The sequence below is a fragment of the Aspergillus udagawae genome (genome assembly GCF_001078395.1).
Source record: "Aspergillus udagawae IFM 46973 DNA, scaffold_3, whole genome shotgun sequence".
Lineage (NCBI taxonomy): Eukaryota > Fungi > Ascomycota > Eurotiomycetes > Eurotiales > Aspergillaceae > Aspergillus > Aspergillus udagawae.
In genome coordinates, this window is record NW_025091266.1 from 2,080,469 (window position 1) to 2,100,783 (window position 20,315).

A 20,315-nucleotide genomic window follows, 5' to 3' on the forward strand; every position below is an offset into this window, starting at 1 on the left:
AATTGTTGTAAACACCCATGTCCGAAAATCGGTCTTCCAGCTGTCATACTATTTAAAGCGCGATTCAACAAGCGGAATATTTCTTATCACTGGCTGTTTGAAGGGGTCAGTCTAGGGCGGCCCTTCGTATCACAACAGCACTGCTAGCCAAAGGAGCTTGCAGATCATCCAAGCCAGACTGCTCTAGCCGCATATCAAACAGCAAAGGAAATAACAGATCCCTGCTCCCATAGGAAGGGAGATGGCCGTCTCATGTTTCAGGGATCAGATGGATGAATCATGCGGCAGCTTTTGCCTCTTCAGATCACTGACATTGTTCAGCCAGACCATAGTATAGGGTCTCCGTACCAAGTTACTCATGAACTGTACGGTCTCAGACAACATGTCATAACAGTGTCCTCATCCATACGTATACTCCGAAACCATAATAGGGACATGTGGACTATGGGGACAACGTTGTCACCTCCCAGTAGTCCTCCTCACATGTCACATCAAATAATCCAGCAAGACCTCCTGGCTACAGCAATGAAGCCGTCAAAGGATCGTCACTCGTCACCAGTAGTCTCCTCCACTTAGATGACACTCTTAATCGGACCAAGTCAATTTAGTCGAGATTCAAGTGGAGCCGGGAACCATTGTTTTCCAAGGATTTGTCGTCAACCGTCGAACCAGTGCTGATCGTTTTTGAAGGGCCAGAGACAAGATCCACAGAGGACAGTGCTAATTGCTAATACGCAGTTACTCCGTACTTATGGGCCTCTAGATATCTCGGGAGTCGGGAGTCGCGAGTAGACTACCACATGTCTAATAATGAGCTGGCGACAGCTTTTGAGACTGATTCTTTTTGGACGACCAAATACCATGAAAGCAGACTTCAGAGCTCAGAATATATTTATTATACTTCAAAGCTACTCCAGATAAGGGGTGCATTCCCGATAAAGGACTTGGCTGGCTGGCTTTAGTGGTGTTCCTAACGTCCTATTTTTCACATGTTCTTACCATTGGGTGGCTTCATTCCTTTTGTGGAGTTTATCATCCTGTGGCTGCTATAGGAGAATGTTTACCTAGGTATTTATTCTGACGGTGTGCACCTCCTCATGGAATTAGAAGCAATGTCAACTGCAAAAATCCCTTTCTACAGAGAAGATACATCATCCTCATGGACGGCCCTTGCATTCATCATCCACATCTCCCAAGAGACCGCCCGAATATGACAGATCAGTGATCTCTCCTCTCCATCTATCACCTCTATAAAAGCATATCCCAACCGGAAAACCTAATCGGGGTCCACCATTTCATATTTCCGAGCAAACTAGGTGCCTTACCTACCTTATCCTCATTATTATTGCCGTCCGTTAGGACGGAGCAATTACCCTACTCGTAACCCCCTACCGTATCCAAGATTTTGCCTCCAAAATCTGCACGTCCCATTATTATCTACATGTGATCTGACACCCCCGGCCACTTGCTGCCATGGATAGATAGTCTGAGCCAGTAGATTGTTGCCTGTGACGGGCGGCGAATGTGATAGATCTGCGCCATATCTGGTGTCAACCTGTCAGTAATATTTGGTTGAGACAGGTCATAACTTATAAGTTTAAGGATCGTCTTACATGTCTATTACTACCTCCTCGACTGCTTGACTTCTCATACCATTCAAACCAGTCGTTAAAGATCAAGTATCCATTCCTGAATGATATATGCAACCGTCAAACGAACAACATAATACCGAAAATAATGCCCAAATAGTGCCCTTTATCAAGAACGCCTGTTAGAATCCCATCTCCGCATAGACTTGCATCTCCATAGAATGACCCCAATTATCAAAATTTGAAACTCCCAAATGCTAATCCACAACGCTTTGTTATTGTACCGGTGTATGTAATGCTGCCGCTCACCAGCGTCGTCCATATACCGAATCCTCAGCCCTAGGAGCCCGCTTCTCTGCTTGGCGATTCCGGTCTTGCGAACTGGACTGGCCCCACGGCCGACTACTTTCTCCGTTTCCGTTATATTTGGAACTAGAGGCACTGCCTTCTGTCAGTGAGGCCCCGGATTTGATAACGTCAATGTTTCCCCGGTCGCCAGAGAAGCGTGCTTCGGCATCGCGACCAAAGAGAGCCATCATATCGTTCATCGTAAGCTTGCCAGCTGCGCTCTTGCCTTCAATAGTGAGATTGGCCAACTCGCGCTTGCGGTCTTGCAATTCCAGGATCCGCTCTTCGACGGTGTCTTTGATAATCATTTTGTAAATCTTGACATCAACCGTCTGGTTAAGTCGATGGACTCGATCAATGGCCTGTTCCTCGACGAACTAGAACTTCATTAGTCAATCGTACGCACCAGTTCGCCGTGGTCACTTACAGGATTCCAAAATGGTTCCAAGATCACGACTCGACTTGCAGCCGTAAGGTTGAGTCCCAGGGCACCGGCGCGCAAACTGCAGAGTAGCACCCGAGTTGCACTGTTGTGCCTCAACCTATCTAGGCTAGCCTCTCGAAGGTCGTTTCGCATGCTTCCGTCGTATCTCGCAAAGCCAATGCCAGCACGCTTCAAGAACGGTTCGATCTTGTCAAGCATCGAAGTGAAGACAGAGAAGACAATGAACTTGTAGTCGCCAGCTTCACGTCTAAGGATCTTCATCAAATGCCGGATCTTGGTGGAAGGCAGGACTTGAGTCTCATCGTCACCCGGATTTAGATAAATATCCTCATCGGTGTCCGACTCCGAATCCTGACTTTTTCTCGAATTGGAAACAATGGCAGGCTTCCGTGTTGGGGACTCAGGTCCACCGTCCTCATCAGTCTCAGAGTCCTCGGAACTCAGCCATTCGCCTCCTCCTTCAGCATCTTCGTCATCAGTTCCACCAGCTTTTCCAAGATTAGGCGAACCGCGTTGGCCCTTCGGGACTATCCACTCCCCATCGTCCTCGTCCTCGTCGTCGCTGTCAATAACAATCTTCCTGTTTCTCCGAGCTCGAGCCTTCTGCGTTTCCGAGAATTTATTCGATGGTGAGTCGGTGAGATCCACCTCTATTCTCGGCTTGTGAGAGCTCATTTTCTTGCCCGAATCGATACCACCAAGCGTGGCCTTGAGATCGGCCTCGCACTCGCCACACCTGCTGGAACTGCTTGTTACTTCTTCCTTGCTCAGCTCTGTCTGGCAAACGTCGCATTTCTTCGAAACGACACTCAGAGCTCCAAAGAGATCAGCCATACTATCGAGATCGTCCTGCTTTCCAGAGCTAGATTGGCTACTAGAGGTTCCATTCTGCAAAAGAATGTCTTTATCCTTTGCAAGATCGCTCTTGACTAGATCTGGATGGTTGCATGATTGCCGTAGACGTAGCAGTAATACCAAAGCACCGGCGTAGTCGACTTTGGAGCCGCCCATCATTTTCTCGAGGCTGTTTTCCGTTCGCTGTTCGAGACGTTTATAAAAGTTCATCTCACCGGGCATGAACTCTGCAGCTACCTTGATGACTTCCCGTTTGGTGATCTGGAAGCCGGTCGACTTCTTCTGCTCCCCGTCGGCACCTGATCCGCTGGGTTTGAGGCTGGAATTTAGCTTCAAAACGTCCTTAGTGCGCCGCTTCATGAACGCCTTCAGATAGACTTGTAAGCGCTCAATCGCAAGGGCTCCACGTCCGCTAGCCAACGGCCTTGTGATCTGATCCTTCCAAGCCGCAAGATCGTTGTAGGGTTTGATCCGCAGAAATTTGATCAAACTCTGAAGCTCGTCCAAGTTGTTCTGCATTGGCGTTCCCGACAAACACCATCTATATTCTGCATTAAGCGCGCAGGCCGACTGCGTTGCCTTGGCATTTCGATTCTTGATGGTATGCGCTTCGTCTAGGACTATCCGGTACCAGTAAACAGAGAAAAGTCCCGACTTCTTCTTGTTCTTATCGACAGCTCCATACTCGGAAGTTAAGGTGCCATATGTCGTAATCACCACATCGTAGGTGTCCAGGTTGTCCGTTGCTTTGGTGCGAGTATTCCCGTGGTAGACACAAACTCGTAGCTTATGAGAGTCCTCGACCTTTGTTGCTATTTCTGACTCCCACTGTTTAATCAATGCCAATGGGGCAACAACTAGAGTCGACTTGCTGAGCCCAGGGGGTACCTTGCGCGGCCTCTCATTGCTCTGTTCGTCACTGCTGTCGTCATCCGCTTTGGAGGTGCCGGCCCTGAACATGTCCGAAGATTTCTGGTTGGTGAGTAATAAGGCGATGGTCTGAACAGTCTTCCCAAGACCCATATCATCTGCGAGTATACCACCCTTGGGAAGCACTCCTTTGGCGTTGCTTGAGCCTCTCTCTTTGTCACACATCCAATTCACTCCTTCCCTTTGGTGAGGGAGTAACTTAACCTTCAAGCCTTCGACTGTCCCATCATCTTCTTCCTCTTGTTCCTCTTCTTCCTCCTCTTCTTCTTCCTCATCATCTTCTTCACACCTTTGCTCATCGTCTTCGGCTTCATCTCCAGATAACTTCTCGTCATTCCTGGTTTCCCCTTTGTTTGTTTCATCAATGTTGTCTTTTGCCTTCAGCTCATCCACTTCACCCTCTTCAATAGCAGCGCGTGACTCGTTGACGGTAACTCCTTCCAGTTGAGCGGCTAAGTCGTCGATTTCAGAAGTGCCCTCCTTCTTTTGTTCCTTGCTCTTCTTCTTCTTCTTCCGGTCCTTGCTCTTTTTCCGGTTCTTTGCCTTTGATCGTTGCTTGTTATCCTCATCCGTAAATGCTCCCTCAAGCAGAGCTTTGATGTTTTCGTTGGCTTTGACGGGGTCCACATAGCTGTTGACGTCCATTGACCCGAAGCCCGTATTTCGAGGTCTAGTGCTGGGTGTGAACCCTCCCTCTCGGGTAAGATCAACGAAGTTGCTGAGATTTTTAGATGCTTTGTCCATTTTGATGGCTGAAGATGCATAGAAAGTCTTGGGAGCTCGAGGGGTGGTGAAGGTGATATTCTCCGGACGGCGAATCTCCACAACATCGTTGTTGACCGGACGCGAGTTTCGGTAGTTATTATAGGCCGAAGGTCGAACAGGCTTGAAAGGATCGAACGGCTCGGTACGCTTCGGTGTGGATGCTACAGGCCCACTCGAGCCGCCAGGTGGTCTATGACCCTGATGGTTTACACCAGGTTGAGGAGCATTGTATGGTCTTGACTGCGGTGCAGGCCTGTGATGTTCAGGTCGAGCCCGATTAGGCTTTGGGATATTGAAAGGATGGTTCGACTGTTGCTGGTGGAGTGGGTTTGGACGTTGATATGTGCCGAGAGGAGAAGGTTTACCGAATTCAGGTTGTTGTGAGAGAGGACGCTGGGTGTGCTCGTTTGGCCGCCGAGGGGTCATCGGGTACGACGGCGGCGCGTCGCTTTCTTTAGCCATTTAGTCGTGGTATTTATGAAGGTTTCTCCAAAGTCGGTCAATAAGAAGCAAGTGTCATCCGGTTATCTCTTGTTGAGTCCGTTTCGGATGATTGATTTTCGCGGTGGCACTTGGCAGGTGGTGTGCCGAAGAGGGGTTGAAAGGCAGGTGAAGGCAAGGTATGATATTGCAGATCCAAGCAGATTCAGTGGTCTGTCATCTGTCTTCACAGTGGATTCTTCAATGTTGCTTTGAGAACCCGGCAACTTAAGTGTATTAGCAGGCTAGGTGCTCATGTTCGGTGCCGCTGCTAGTTGTATTCGACAAGTTATAATAGTCACGCAGAAGAGGCAAATCCTGGTACTGGCTTCGAGTAATCAGAATTGAGTAGAAGTCAGCATTCCCTGTGCTTGACGTTTGATAAGCTAGATCTTCTGGTGGAGCTGTTTATGGTAAAAATCCGTGTCGTGAGTGCAGACATGCCACATTATTATCGATAGTGGATTGTTTGGGATTTTGCCCCAGCAACCGTGTGTATCTACTCCGCAGATGCCTTAGCGCCTGAGGCTATTATTATCGATACGGTCGAAACAACGCGATAACGATAACGATAATGGCTTCAAAGCGAGCTTGTAGCCCACCATTTCCTTTAACGTCACTCTTCCCTAGTTATAAACATGGATTCTTTCTGCAAAATTTCCTTCCGATCCGAAATCGAAGGAGAAAATATGTAGCCTAGCCTCTGTACACTCTTCGCTAAACGTCAAGAAAACAAAAACGTGAAGCCCAGCATCTCTAAATATCTCCAATAACACCCTTCAATATCTCCGGGACTACAACACCCGCGTCTCCTTGGAAGAACCAATCACCCTTTTTCAAGCCAGAGTGTCCAACATCATTGCGATCCATATTGACCACTGCGACTCGGGCCCCTCTCGCGCGCGCCTTATCAACATAGCCTGCAGCTGGGTAGACTCTTGAACTTGTTCCGATCACCAAGATCAGATCCACGCCAGGGCCAGAATTTATCCAATTATCCACCATTTCGAGTGTATGCAAGGGCAAACTTTCTCCAAACCAGACCACCCCGGGCCGTAAAAGCCCTTCTTTACATTCTGGACAATGTGGCAGGACATCCTGACTCAAAGTAGGGAGCGGGACGTTCTCGTCTGATATGTCCAGTTCCGTTTCCTCTTCCATCCTTAATGCGTTGGATAGCGCCTTCGAGGCCTCCTCGCCAGTCTTATCTTCAGCAGATGGACTCAAGTCCGGGACACCTTTTGGTATGGCAAGTGCGGGGACGATCGGATCGGTAAAGTCATTCTCGCGCAAATAGTTGCAGTAGAATGAGGTACATTTGACCGTGAAAAGAGACCCGTGGAGGAGGTGGAGCTGTTCCGAGGGATGGTTTGCGCTCTGTGAAAGACCTATAAAGAGGCCATTCATCAGCCTTGTTCAACTAGCCTACACAGCACCAAATTAAGCAGTCTAGACAGTACCATCAACATTCTGTGTGAGAGTAATGAAGTCCTTATTCCTCCTTGCAAGCTCCGCAAGTGCGTAGTGCGCGCGATTCGGCTTCGCTTTAAGTGCCATGTGTCTTCGGTAGCTGTAAAACTGCCATACTAGGCCCGGGTCGGCCTCGAAGGCTTCAGGTGTCGCCAAATCAGTGGCCTCATAAGAGCGCCAGAGGCCACCTGCTCCTCTAAATGTGGGGAGTCCAGAAGATGCAGATATACCAGCCCCCAAGAGTGCCAGTATACGTTTACATCCTTTCAAGTACTCAGTAAACGATCGGAGATCAGCTGCAGGTATTGCTGACGAGGCCATAATGTTGCAGGTCACCGCTCCTAAGCTGTATGGTTCATATATGAAGACGCAAAAAAAAACAGCAATGGAAAAAAGACGCTTTAGCAAACCAGTTTTGATTATATTCAGAGCGTGGGACTCATATCTATAATGATTGACGATTGAACCATCACTTTTACTCTGCTTACCCTACTGCGGAGCAATCATGGATGACGTGGGGTAGCTAAGGACTAGCTATTATTGGTCCAAGAGGGGTATATCCAGCGGGTGGAATACGCCGCCAACTGGCAAAAGACATGTGAGACCGCTTTGCCTCATTCTTGGACTCAAACTCGCGGGTAGACACTCAAAAGAACATACAATCAGAACAGTAAATTTTTAAGTCAACTAAGCTAGGGGGCCCAATTAGTTTACTCAAGAGTCGTACGCTCGCTATCTGAGAGATGATGAGTCATTCGACAAGATTCAATGTTGTTCCTCCGGTGGAAGCCCAACATTGACTGCTGCTTCAGCATAATCCCGATTGCGCTTGTTGATATCGGCAATGAATGAGGTGATGTACTCTGGTACTTCAGCGACCTTGTTCTCTGGGCTCGGAACAGGGTCTCCAAAAGCCTCATAGACAGGCACAACGCCTGTCCAGACCCTATTTGTCACATCACTGTTGCTCTTGTCCTTTCTCTCGTCAGAGACACCGCCATCTCGAATCTTGCCACTGCCGTCGACAATCTTGACTTTAAGAATGACGGTGGAAGACATCTCGGCATTGTCTGGTGGTACTCGGGTATGGTCCCAGCGATCCGCCAACACTGAATTCGTAATGAGTTTCATCGCCCACAGTTTTTCTGCCTCGTCTGTGACCAGTCTAGCATAGCCGTGAAGGATAGCGGAGCGGTAGTTGTAGCTATGAGAATTGGGTGTAAGAGACAGGATTAGTCCGTCTACCCTACTCGCAGCGATGCAGACAGGCAATCCGTCTCCTTCCGATTTTCTCGCTAGATTCATGATTCGTGAACTGACATATCCATGTAGATAGCAGTCTAGAGGCTCATCAAGTCCAGCCGAAGGATAGTCAAATGAACCCATCTGACCAATCATGGGCAACATGGCGGGAAAAGGATCCGAAGGCCCTGGGCTGAACGACACATGGAGCACTTGGCTTGAGTTGATGATAGAATGGATAGCGCCGAGATCATACGTCGCTGGTGAATTCCGAAGCTCAGTATACGCATCAAAATGTCATCTCATTCACTCATACCTCGATGTTTGTACCGGTTCACCGTGTTCGCATCTCGCTTCGGATATGTGAGTGTTCTTCCCATTGTGTATTGTCGAGGCAGGTTCTATGGTAAAGGCAACTCGGAAACGGACGTCTCGTCAAGTATCAGCGCTTGCGGCTTGGTTTAAAAGGAGCTGCAAACAGTAGCGTGAGTCATGCAATACATTGCTCAAAAGCAGACCTTGCTTCTTGTAGTTATATATCTCAAGTTTGGAATAGTTCATTGGGGATCCCGAGAATGATGGTCACCATCATGCGGCGCTCGCACACCAATGGAGCAATTAACTACTTGCTGCACCCATGAAGGTCGTGTCCAGGCTCCAGTGACCCTTACAAATCGAATCGTGACAATGATCCTGGGAATTAAACATGGACATGAACACGAGAATGGCGGCACGGGATCGCAAGGCATCGCCCGTAAAGGAAAGTCCTTGCGGGGCCTTTATAAACACCTGCCCTGCTATTGGTTCCCGTCGCCGATAATAAATTGAGACCTCAGGCATTAAGGCATACGGCAAGAGCTCCGATAAACCTTGAGCTTGCTGGCGATAAACCGAAGGTAATCCAACAATTTTGGCGCCTCACCTTCTGAGGGCATTCGATAAGCATGTTGACGTGCAGGACCGTTACCCAGAGGTGGCCTCGATATCTCCACCGCCACATCCCATTCGTCGCACCTAGTCCCTCAATCCGGCCAGTGCTTCGAAGCTGTCGCATAAGCAAGCAGCCGTCCCTCCTCCGTTCCTACGCTTCGATCTCCGCCGCGGAGCTTAAATTCGGCCAACCGCTTCACGAGACGCATCCCCATATATTGAATCCTGGAGAACGTGTGTATATGCTCCTGATTGGAAGACGACTTGTCACAACAAAGAATGAGTGTGTTGACTTGAAGCTAGTGACTCCCGGTATCACGGCTCTCGAATACGCTCAACGTCGCTCCCGACTTGCGAACAAGCTTCCTAAGGATGCAATCGCTGTGTTAGCTGCCTCGGAAGTTACTTACCGCGCTAATGGCATATTCAACAATTATCGCCAGGATTCGAACTTCTTCTACCTTACCGGTCTGTTTTCGTTACAAGCCAAGAATAAAACAAGTAGCTCACTCGGTGGATTTATCAATAGGCTTCAATGAACCCAATGCGCTCGCTATCATCGGTGAGATCAATTTATCGTTTGAGGGCCACTAAAGTAGTGCTTACAATGCTTAGCAAATGATGGATCTGGGGACAATCACATATTCCACCTCTATGTGCGTGAAAAGGATCCGAAGGCTGAGCTCTGGGATGGAGCGCGTTCCGGCACACAGGCGGCGATTGACGTCTTCAACGCGGATGAGGTTGGGATCCTGGCTTGGAGAGTAACGGAAAGCTTAGCTAACTATTGGAGCAGACGGGTGATATTGATCGCATTGGGGATATTCTCCCAACAATTCTTTCGGGAGCCACCGAGATCTACACAGATATTCCTGCCTTTAACCCCGGGAGATCCTCCTTGCATCGTTTCTTATACGGCCCCACAAATGCATCTGAGAAACTGAAGAAGATGGTCGATTATCGCAAAGTCAAGCCCTTGCGTAACATCTTAAACGAGATGCGAGTGTTCAAAAGTGAGGATGAGGTCGTCCAATTACGCAGAGTTGGACAGGCATCGGGGCGAGCCTTTACAGAAACCATGAGGCAGACTTTTACAAAAGAGAAGGACCTGAATTCCTTCCTGGAGTACAATTTCAAAGTGAACGGGTGCGATGGCAGTGCTTTCGTCCCCGTAGTTGCAGGCGGCTCTGTGTGTACCTCGTCACCTATTCATTCTCTCCCTATTCAGGCTAACAGGTTCAGAACGCTCTGAGTATCCACTATACGAGAAATGACGATGTCTTGAGGTGAGCCCCATTTTAACCATGTCTGAGGGTCTGGGCTAATACGAGATAAAGGAATGGTGACATGGTTCTTGTCGACGGAGGCGGGGTCAGTGATTACTCTACCCTGGAAATTGATTGAGACACTAACAGACCACAGGAATGGGGCACGTACATATCCGATATCACTCGAACTTGGCCGGTTAATGGCAAGTTCTCTGACCCTCAGCGCGACCTATACAATGCAGTGTTGAATGTGCACCGCAGTTGCGTCTCCCTCTGCAGGGAGAGTGCCGGACTTTCACTGGACAAATTGCACAGTATCGCTGAGAATGGTCTAAAGGATCAATTGCAGCAACTCGGATTTGATGTCTCAGGCAGCGTAAGTCGATTTAATGTCAAGCATTGCCCGCATTCTTCAAGCTGATCCGCGTTTGTCTCGAACAGGCAATGGGCATCCTTTTCCCTCATCATCTGGGACACTACATTGGGTTAGATGTTCATGATTGTTCCGGGTATCCTCGAAGCCAGAATCTCAAAGCAGGCCAGTGCATCACCATCGAACCGTAAGTATTCTTTCAGTCTCACTTTCGACACACCTCTAATTCATGCTCCCAGTGGAATATACGTTCCCGACAGCGACAGATGGCCAGATCAATTCCGTGGCATCGGGATCCGTATCGAAGACAGTGTTTGCGTCGGCGACGATAACCCGATTGTCTTGACCACCGAGGCAGTGAAAGAGGTGAGTCCTGATCCTGATTCAATTCTCTCTAGACAAATTCAAAAGACAACATTTCAGATTGTACTCTTTCTCCCAGGACGACTACTGATATAGGATCTCGAATAGGTTGATGATATCGAGGCGCTTCGGGACTAGATGAAATAACCTGCTGTAGTATATAGATACCCTTTCATACGTGAATGTACAATACTAATTTACTCGAGATGCTGCATCCACAAACGAAAGACGTGTTGATGTAAATACTGTAGTAGGGTCAACCGTGAAAACAAACAAACAATGAACCGTCAAGGGCAGTTCTTGATCGGTAAAATTCAATGTACCCTTTTGGTACGATCGAGTCGACGCGTGGAGTAATTCGGACAGAACGCAACTTCGGAGAAAAAACCTGGTTAAATAACAAGAAGCGGACTGATTGTGTCAATTCTCGAAGGCGCGGTGGCTGGAACGAAATTCGCTAGAATTTATAATGTAAAGAATGTTCTATGCACATTCGTAGTACGTCCCCTGGGTACTAGTCCTGTAAAGGGTCTGATAGCATCGCGCGACGGTCTTTGGTTGTTTGGCACACATCCCCAGCGGCCAAAACAAACCCGTCTCCACTGGGCTTCCCTCACACGCTTAGTCTACCTTGCTCTGCTTCGCTTCTCTTCTCGGTCGACCTATCTACGTATTGCCCTACCTTACCTACTCTGCCTCACCTTACATACTACCTACCTTCACTCCAACTACTCTTCTCCGTCATCCGACGTCCAACCTCCTAAGAAGTCTCCGGACTCAAACATTTTGCCTGTCATATTATCCTCCTGTACAAACTCGAGGTATTCGCCTCGTATCCTTCTTCTACTGCACGTTCCTTGTCCATTGCTCTCTGTCACACGTACAATGGCTTCTCTCTAAGTGAGGATCCTGCCCTTCGAGACGTGTAGCTAGTCGTGTGCTTAGCCTAGAGTGCCCCTCTTGTGCTGGCACCTCGACTTACCGCGTTCAGCTACAACAAAAAGCGCTCGTGTATTGTTACCATATGGCAACAGTATTCATACCACCTTCGCCTCAGAACTCCTTTAATATGTCAACTCGCCGACCTCTCGCCAACGTGCCGAATGCTACCAATTCCCCTCACAGGGCGGGTCTTGTCCCTGCAAAGCGTCCTCGGACAGCGAATGCTCCGATCGATATACCCTACGGCCAGCCTCCTCCCAAGAAACAGGTGATCGATGGATTGGACCAGGACTCGCGTTCCCCAGCCCGGGTTAAATCGAGCACCACCGATTCCAAACTCTTCACACGGCGTTCGACCAACGCACAGCCAAGTGCCTTCGAAAAAAAATTGGTGGCTGCAAGGGATAAGGAACGGCAAGCTCTGCTCAAAGGAACGAAACAGGAGAGGCCATCTGCAGAGTCGGTGGATTCTATTCGACAATGGCAGAGACATTACCGAAAGGCGTTTCCACACTTCGTCTTCTACTTCGATGCTATTTCAGAGGATATTCGTGCCAAGTGCTCGAGGCAGGTTATAGCCCTCGGAGCTGTAGGTGTCCCTTTCAACCTTTTGGTCCGATAATGCTTGTTCTCTCTCAACATACTTGCCCCTTTCCTGGGATTGATCGTCTGCTGTTCATATGCAACGGAGAAATAAAGCAATGGCTGACTGAAGTGTGTAGAGTGAGGAAAAATTCTTCTCGCGTGATGTCACCCACGTCGTCACCTCTCGTCCTATCCCGCCTGAAATCGATACTGTGACTCCTGCAGAATTGAACGCTACATCTGCCGATCAGACACCGGTTGACACCGTCAACCCGTCTTTGCTTGAGAAAACCGCAGACACGCACCTCCATATGTCCTTGAAGACGGACCAGCGACGTGAGCCAAGTAATATGGATGTTTTATACCGGGCTCGTCGGATGAAGATGAAGATATGGGCTCTTGAGAAGTTACAACGTATGATTGCTGCTATCAACGATGGGGATCCCGGTGGGCACAGCGGTCATTCGCGCAACCATAATGCCGTTGGTGGGAACACTAAGGCCCGCGGCGAGACAGACCTGTCACAGGTCTTACGGAAGGAGCTCATCAATGGTCCTTCGGACAGGGACCCCCTGTCGTCGTTAAAGGAGCTAGTGATGTTCAAGGGGCCGTTCATCTACATCCACGATATGGATGAAAAGACCAAGCCTGTCATGGTGCGAGAATATCCTAAAGTTGCAAGGAGGCAGGATGGTATCTGGCCACAATTCAGAAGCGCCCCTCTAGGGAAATGCCCTTTTATCGACGAACCTCCCAGCAAAAAAGAGATTGAAAGGCAACGGGCACGCCAACAAGAGAAGGAGAAGAAAATTGCTCCGAAAGCTCCTGCTATTAAAGAGGTACCTAAATTTGACGCACCGGATCTAGGCCCCGTGAACGTAGACAATCTGGACCCGTCGAATGAGACAAAAGCTGGCGATAATGGTTTCGAACCAGCACAGCGGACGACGCCGGAAGACATACAGAGGCCATTGCAGACCAAACCTGAATCACCAAGGAAAAGCTCTGAGAGTTTCGTCCCCCCTCCGCTCCATCGGACAGGACCATTTTATGCTGGTCGTGAACCTGCCGCGTCCGGTATGCAGCCATCAAATATCACGTCTGCTATTCGGTCGCAGATGGTTTCCTCCACCGCCGCTGCACCTGGTGCCAAAGCTGGGTTGAGCAAAGAAGTCCATGAATTGAAGAGAAAGGTGCTCGAGAAGAGCAACGGCGGTTTGTCAACCGGCACCGTGCTGTCTCCCCATCCTACCACGTCTACCTCAGCCACCCTAAAGTTGTCAAACTACCAATCGAACAAACTCTGCCAGGCGAACACGCAGGAGAAGCTGGGACACGTGCAAGAAGAGGACACTACTCAGTCCGAAGGGAACGGTGTGGCTAAGCGGCGGGCTGGTCTTCGGAAAGTCCCAGTTCCAAAGAAAAAGGAAAGAAGGAGAGACCCTAAGCCTGGATACTGCGAGAATTGCAGGGACAAGTTCGATGACTTTGAGGAGGTAAGAATCGTTCATGTCAAAAGGAATTGACAACGGCTAATCTTTTGTCTAGCACATCATGACAAGAAAGCATCGTAAATTCGCAACCAATAAGGCGAACTGGGCTGACCTAGATGCACTGCTTGAGGAGCTGGAGAGGCCTCTGAAGGACGAGTACGACTACGAAGATTCAGTTACTCCCTGATCTAGCGGATGCGAGACCATGTGTTTCTTCCTTGCGGCTCGCCAATAATCCCTCTCCAAGCAAGCGAGCTCGTCAAGAAGGGCTCGGTTGTTGTGATCTCAGCACAACTGCATTGACTCCTCTCGCAGTGCCAAATATGAATCCATGTGCGGCGATATGCACACGCATCGCATCATTCGTTCATTTTTATCATTGGCTTTACGTCGATCTCACTTTTCATATTTCCTTACTCATGTTTACTTCTTTTACCGCTTGACGGTCCATTGTATTTCATATCTTCCAGGTTAACCATATTACCATACAGCCGGCGTCAGTTGGATTTTCTCGCGAGGTTTGAAGTCGCATCAAGGACTTCACGAACCAAAAGCACGTCACGGCCTTTAAGCGACCACTTTTGCATACTATATCCGGAATGAAGAAAATGAGACGAAAAGCGAACGAATTACATATTTGGAGGTTGGCAACGCGGGATCCGTCCAACAAGCTGCATGCGTGTACCATGCCCCGTACCATGTATGCAGAGGATGCTCGAAGGTCGGGTTGACTAATTCATCAAGCTTTCTGTTTTCATCATATTCTTTTTTTCTTCTTTTGTCCTCGAGCATTTTCATCGGCGGATGTTAAGGGGTGGGTTGCATAAGGCTGAATGCATATGTAGGTGGCTTCGTCATTTTCCGTCCCGTGGCATGTCTGGTTATTTCCCCATGTGGCTCATTTTCAGTTGTCATGGCCACTGATTTCTAGCCACCAAAATAATCAAATAACTCTTTTCACATCTCGTACTCTTCTGTACATCGTACACTTTGTACTACTGCCTGCAGTAAACGGCTATATCCGAGCCTCGGCTGCATGAAATCTCGGGCCGGAATAACCTTGGCACCGGCGGAGAAGGGCAATCCACTTTATCGCTGATCGGCCAATTATATTCCAGAAATACGCCCACCAAAGCACCAAGGAATGCCCTACTAAGTAAACATCCGGCAGAATGGAATTAAAAGGTAAAAAAAGGCGTCGCATGCGCGATTGAACTCTTCGGATGCTACAGGCTACGCTGCATAAACCAGCACGTCCGGGAGTTTATAAGTCTCAACGCGGAATCATGGGGGGAGAGTCTGTAATCTCTTTCCTCATCAGTCGCTCTTAAATGCACTACACAGTTATTATCTCTTTCGGACCTAGGTAGTTTGCATTTGAAGAGGTACTTTCGATAAAACCGAGCCTTATACTTTGCGCTTTCCTTCTCGGGTAGTGACGCCATTGTGCCGACGTTGATACCAACGGCGTGGCAGCTCTTTGCTCCTCCCCCACATTCAACCTTTTATGATCTTTATATCTTGGAGAGTCTACATACACTTCATTCTATCACAGTTATGGCTTCGTCCCGGACAGTGACGCTGCCGTTACGATCGCTTGCCAGGGGGATCTTGGCGCGGCCTGGTTCATCTCCCCTCATTCCCTTTGTCCTCCCTGGTAGCTACATTCCAGTTCGTCTTCTTCCTTCACCATGCACGCCTCAGGTTCGACATAGTTCCCACTCGCCGTTGGGGGCCGCACCGGTGAACCCCCGGAAAAAAGTGACGATGCAGACCTTGCGGAGTCTCTACAAGAAGGGAGAACCAATCACAATGCTCACCGCGCACGACTTTCCCAGCGGCCATGTTGCCGATGTAGCTGGGATGGAGATGATCCTGGTCGGTGACAGCCTAGCTATGGTCGCCCTTGGGATGGAGGACACGAGCGAGGTGTTAATGGACGAGATGTTGCTGCATTGTCGGAGTGTAGCGCGCGCGGCTAAGAGCGCTTTCACGGTTCGTAAACCTTGTTGGGGGTTGGGGGTTTGTTGTGTTCGAGGCTTGGCTGATGCGCATATCCCTAGGTTGCGGATCTCCCCATGGGCTCGTATGAAGTGTCGCCGGAACAGGCTGTGCAATCGGCCGTTCGCATGGTGAAGGAAGGTCGCGTACAGTCCGTGAAACTCGAGGGAGGTGAGGAGATGGCGCCGACCATTAAGCGGATTGTGCAGGCTGGAATCCCTGTCGTGGGACACATCGGACTCACCCCTCAACGCCAGAATGCTCTGGGAGGCTTCAGAGTGCAAGGGAAGTCGACAGCGGGTGCCTTACGGTTGCTCAACGACGCTTTGGCCGTGCAAGAAGCTGGCGCATTCATGATTGTAGTCGAAGCGGTACCGGCTGAGATTGCTGCGATCATTACTAAGAAGCTCTCTGTGCCCACTATTGGTATCGGCGCAGGCAACGGCTGTTCCGGACAGGTCCTGGTGCAGATTGATATGACTGGCAACTATCCTCCCGGTCGTTTCCTTCCCAAGTTCGTCAAGAGATACGCCGATGTTTGGGGCGAGACTATCAAAGGAATCGAACAGTACAGAGAAGAAGTCAAGAGTCGCGCGTACCCCTCGCAGGAGTACACTTACCCGATAGCCAAGGAGGAACTCAAGGAATTTGAGAAGGCTGCTGACCTGATCAAGCGCTCCTAATTTTCAAGTTCCAAAAATATGTACTCGATGATCGCACTCTTCAACGTTTCTCCAGATTTTGGCGCTTCGTTTCTTGCCCTTATCACGCCAAAATTTATGGCATTGTGGGCTTGCATGAATCCACGCTTTCTGATGATTATGACCATTAATGGAAATCATTGCGGTGGCGGCTTTATTTTTTGCATTCTCGAAAATTTACCATTGAAATGAACCCCTGTGTTTTGCTCATGTCTGCATGTTGTATTCCAATACGTGCATCTGTTTTTTAGCCGAATGCTGGTGTCATAGAGTACGAGACAATCAATTGATCATCCGTCTTGAAACACTACCAAAGCCTTAGTCTATACTTTCAGTGCACAAGCACCTGTAGCAGTGATACTCACTCTCCATAAACCTCCGACACCTTCATCTAGCCCTGGAGCAAAGACGCTATTAACGTAGCAAAAGACAGAATCTGTGTCTTTGCAGTCGAGTTTCTTCCTGAGGAATTTGACAACTGTTTCAAATTTTTGCGACGCACTGATCTTGAAAACCCGGTTCTTCAGAATAGGTGCTGAAGGAAGAGGCTGAAAGCGAACAGTCACTATTCAAAGTCAGACGAAGACCCGAATTTCAGGTCGATGTGAGTCTATTGAAGATCTTGAAATATGTCCACGTGCATATTATTTACCTTTTCCTGTATCCACAGCCTCCGCATCCGCCAAAGCTCGATGGGCATCGCGCGGTAGGCTGCTGAGCACCACCGAGGCGGACATGGTCATTGGTAAATCTGCCCCATGCTCATCATCCGGGATAGGGGTGCTTCTGGTATTTGAATCCGAATCTGGTCTTTGGCTACCAGGTCTATGACTGAGTCTGCTTCCAGCTATTTGTGGGGATCTTGGGTTTGGAGAATTTGTCCCCGAAGGGTTTTCTGGTGATGGAGAGTCCATTTTGTGGTATGCGCTGGGGGTATGCGCTGGGAATGATGAGGCTATCACTTGAAGTCCGTAGATGATTGTGAGATGATGAAGGGTTAGAGGAGGTTGTTGTTGCACTTGAGACAGTTGTTCGGTGGATCTACGAGCTAATTTGCACCTTAGCTCTAGGTAGTTCGTCTACAGCGCTAGTTGGGTTTGGTCCGATCAACAAGGCTCAGGTACTCTACCAACAGTGTAGCGTGAATACCATGATAAACAATATGGATTAAGACTAAGAGTCCACATCTCCATTCCTTCGACTTGATTTCTGATATGCAGTGGAGTAGTAGTGTATAACAATGACGGTTAGATGCCACCCTATTCTGGATGGATCACAAGCACCAACTACTGACGTAGTGACACCCGTTATCGATGGCTGATAACCTGAAAGATAGTGGATACTCCACTGAAAGCCGATTGATGACGCTAGCCCATCTACAAATCTATCACTCTGGCAAACCAAATAGCCATCAATTCGGTCCTGGAAGAAGTAAATTATATCGGATGGAGAATCCAAAAGCACAATAATATTTACCCAGAGAGAGAATAGGGAGAGAAAGGAAGAGATCTGGTTAAAGCACAGGAGAAACCAACAACTCCTCGCTGAGTCATCCCGGCCACATGACTGCAACCAAATGGTGCCATCACTCGATAATCATTTCTAAGTTCGCCCGACGGCTATAAGTTACTAGTACTAGTCTTCTCTTGTAGTGACTGGTTCCCCCCATTTCTCCGTGCCATTTTGTTAACTATAGCTCCTTGACCAACACCTCCTGCTTCCGTTGTACTGCCTTGAGATTCCAGTACTCCTGACTTTTATCAAGGATCTTCGTCCCTCCCGGTTTCTGTGTTACTTTGCTTCAAGTCTTTCCTTGATCGCGCGCCGTTGCTCGTTATCTTGCCCCCGCTCATTGCTTCCCCGCTTCGGTCTTGGAGAACCCTTCGGGCACGACTCTCTCAAAGTACTCAATCGCCTTCAAGCGATTTACCCCCTTTTCACAATCAATCTTTGGATACCATAAGATATAAGGCTATAGCAGTCTACAAGTTTTCAAAATGAGCAGCCCAAAGCGAAGAATCGAAACCGATGTGAGTTCAATCAAAGGTTTTCTTGAAGGGCATGGGTCACAAATGAGCAAAAGCTGACAAGTCGTCTTTTTCTCTCTGTATAGGTCATGAAGTATGCTAAGATTCCTCTTGAGGACAACCCAGCAGACAAAAGCTAACCGAATGGCAGGATGTATGCCGCACCCCTCTTGAGCATCCTGTGACCCTGCCTTCTGGAAGTCGCATTTACTGCAGATTCGAGCGAACGATTTTCGAACGTCCTGTCGGCTCTTGGACCTTGCTGATATGTTTCCAGGTTAATGAGTGACTACGAGGTGACTTTGGTTAATGACAACAGTGGGTATATGGGCTTATTTCTCTGGATTTCACTACTAACTTCTGGATAGTGTATGCTGCGATTCCTAGACTTCCATTACCAACCAACCATCAATGCCGATTTATTGACTTGATTATTCGCGGACAGGCAAGAATTTTACGTGCGCTTCAAGGGCCCTGAAGAGAGTGCGTCTTGCCACTTCCCTCAAAACTCGGCATCTACTGACCAATAATAGCACCGTTCGCTGGTGGTCACTGGAAGATTCACGTCGAGTTGCCCGACCAATATCCCTACAAGAGTCCGAGTATTGGTTTCGTGAATCGGATCTTCCACCCGAATATCGATGAATTGTGAGGCATCCCAGCTATAACCCAAAGTCTGTCGTTAACCTCTCATTTTACGCAGATCTGGCTCAGTGTGTCTTGATGTCATCAACCAAACTTGGTCGCCGATGTACGATATGCTCAATATTTTCGAGGTTTTCCTCCCTCAGCTCCTGCGGTACCCGAACCCTTCAGACCCGCTCAACGGCGAGGCTGCTGCGATGTTGATGAGGGAACCCAAGAGCTACGAGGCCAAAGTAAAAGGTGCGTGTGTTACAGTGATCGGCTCAGGACAGCACTTTCTGATTGGATCAACAGAATACGTGGCCAAGTATGCTAGCAAAGAGGCAGTTGATGAAGCAGGAGAGGATACAGAGTCCGAAGATGAACTAAGCTCGGCTGGAAGTTACGATTCTGGCGGTGAGGAACCGGCAGGTACGATGGATGACGTGTAGATCAATTGTCGAAACTTTGGTCGGTTGCTCGAACCCGGTGCGCATTCTGTTGCATTATGCCATCTATTTTCCTATCTTCACCTGTTATTCATCGGAACAAGGCTGGCGGGCGTTACTGGCGGAGTTACTACTGATTTTCAAGACGCAATTGACGTTTGCAGCCCCTGAGCCGAGGTCCAGGTTACGATTTGCTAATTAGCAATCGACTGGAGTTGGCGAACTGTCTGCTCTCCGACGTTGTGTGCATCTGGATTACTCTCTTCCTTTGTACTCATGGTTTCTTTCAGCATCTAGTAGTATATGCATGTTGATAAGCCAAGATGATTTATACAGTCTCAGCCTCTGCGAGAACTGCAGTAGGATCAATTTTCTGAAGATGAAGGCATTACTCGAGACTAGGGATCTGCTCATAGTGTTGTGCTTGCACAGACA

The 20,315-nt window shown here is 48.7% G+C and overlaps 8 protein-coding genes across 8 annotated transcripts; 4 read left to right on the top strand and 4 right to left on the bottom strand.

The window, feature by feature from the left end:
- Positions 1-1,894: 1,894 nt before the first annotated feature.
- Positions 1,895-5,394, bottom strand: Aud_004578 (putative SNF2 family helicase/ATPase; the record flags this gene model as incomplete). Its single annotated transcript, XM_043289517.1, has 2 exons — positions 1,895-2,314; positions 2,365-5,394. 2 exons carry the CDS (start codon positions 5,392-5,394, stop codon positions 1,895-1,897), a joined length of 3,450 nt encoding a protein of 1,149 aa, XP_043145452.1.
- A 774-nt stretch (positions 5,395-6,168) lies between these two features.
- On the bottom strand, positions 6,169-7,203 carry Aud_004579 (SIR2 family NAD-dependent protein deacylase; the record flags this gene model as incomplete). The annotated part of the gene is made up of 2 exons (XM_043289518.1): positions 6,169-6,800; positions 6,873-7,203. 2 exons carry the CDS (start codon positions 7,201-7,203, stop codon positions 6,169-6,171), a joined length of 963 nt encoding a protein of 320 aa, XP_043145453.1.
- A 444-nt stretch (positions 7,204-7,647) lies between these two features.
- Aud_004580 (pyridoxamine 5'-phosphate oxidase family protein) lies at positions 7,648-8,504 on the bottom strand (the record flags this gene model as incomplete). The annotated part of the gene is made up of 2 exons (XM_043289519.1): positions 7,648-8,384; positions 8,441-8,504. 2 exons carry the CDS (start codon positions 8,502-8,504, stop codon positions 7,648-7,650), a joined length of 801 nt encoding a protein of 266 aa, XP_043145454.1.
- Positions 8,505-9,068: 564 nt separating this feature from the next.
- On the top strand, positions 9,069-11,196 carry Aud_004581 (aminopeptidase P family protein; the record flags this gene model as incomplete). Its single annotated transcript, XM_043289520.1, has 11 exons — positions 9,069-9,288; positions 9,358-9,522; positions 9,584-9,616; positions 9,670-9,797; positions 9,851-10,243; positions 10,297-10,340; positions 10,392-10,425; positions 10,477-10,698; positions 10,764-10,882; positions 10,935-11,061; positions 11,167-11,196. 11 exons carry the CDS (start codon positions 9,069-9,071, stop codon positions 11,194-11,196), a joined length of 1,515 nt encoding a protein of 504 aa, XP_043145455.1.
- Positions 11,197-12,127: 931 nt separating this feature from the next.
- On the top strand, positions 12,128-14,265 carry Aud_004582 (protein serine/threonine kinase activating protein nimO; the record flags this gene model as incomplete). Its single annotated transcript, XM_043289521.1, has 3 exons — positions 12,128-12,589; positions 12,723-14,081; positions 14,134-14,265. The coding sequence occupies 3 exons, from the start codon at positions 12,128-12,130 to the stop codon at positions 14,263-14,265; spliced, it is 1,953 nt and encodes a 650-aa protein (XP_043145456.1).
- Positions 14,266-15,635: 1,370 nt separating this feature from the next.
- Aud_004583 (3-methyl-2-oxobutanoate hydroxymethyltransferase ECM31) lies at positions 15,636-16,762 on the top strand (the record flags this gene model as incomplete). The annotated part of the gene is made up of 2 exons (XM_043289522.1): positions 15,636-16,073; positions 16,142-16,762. The coding sequence occupies 2 exons, from the start codon at positions 15,636-15,638 to the stop codon at positions 16,760-16,762; spliced, it is 1,059 nt and encodes a 352-aa protein (XP_043145457.1).
- Positions 16,763-17,027: 265 nt separating this feature from the next.
- On the bottom strand, positions 17,028-17,694 carry Aud_004584 (ubiquitin-like protein ATG12; the record flags this gene model as incomplete). Its single annotated transcript, XM_043289523.1, has 3 exons — positions 17,028-17,087; positions 17,146-17,345; positions 17,433-17,694. 3 exons carry the CDS (start codon positions 17,692-17,694, stop codon positions 17,028-17,030), a joined length of 522 nt encoding a protein of 173 aa, XP_043145458.1.
- A 1,083-nt stretch (positions 17,695-18,777) lies between these two features.
- Positions 18,778-19,883, top strand: Aud_004585 (E2 ubiquitin-conjugating protein UBC8; the record flags this gene model as incomplete). Its single annotated transcript, XM_043289524.1, has 8 exons — positions 18,778-18,810; positions 18,894-18,901; positions 18,959-18,988; positions 19,085-19,129; positions 19,253-19,290; positions 19,341-19,455; positions 19,511-19,692; positions 19,747-19,883. The coding sequence occupies 8 exons, from the start codon at positions 18,778-18,780 to the stop codon at positions 19,881-19,883; spliced, it is 588 nt and encodes a 195-aa protein (XP_043145459.1).
- Between the last annotated feature and the right edge of the window lie 432 nt (positions 19,884-20,315).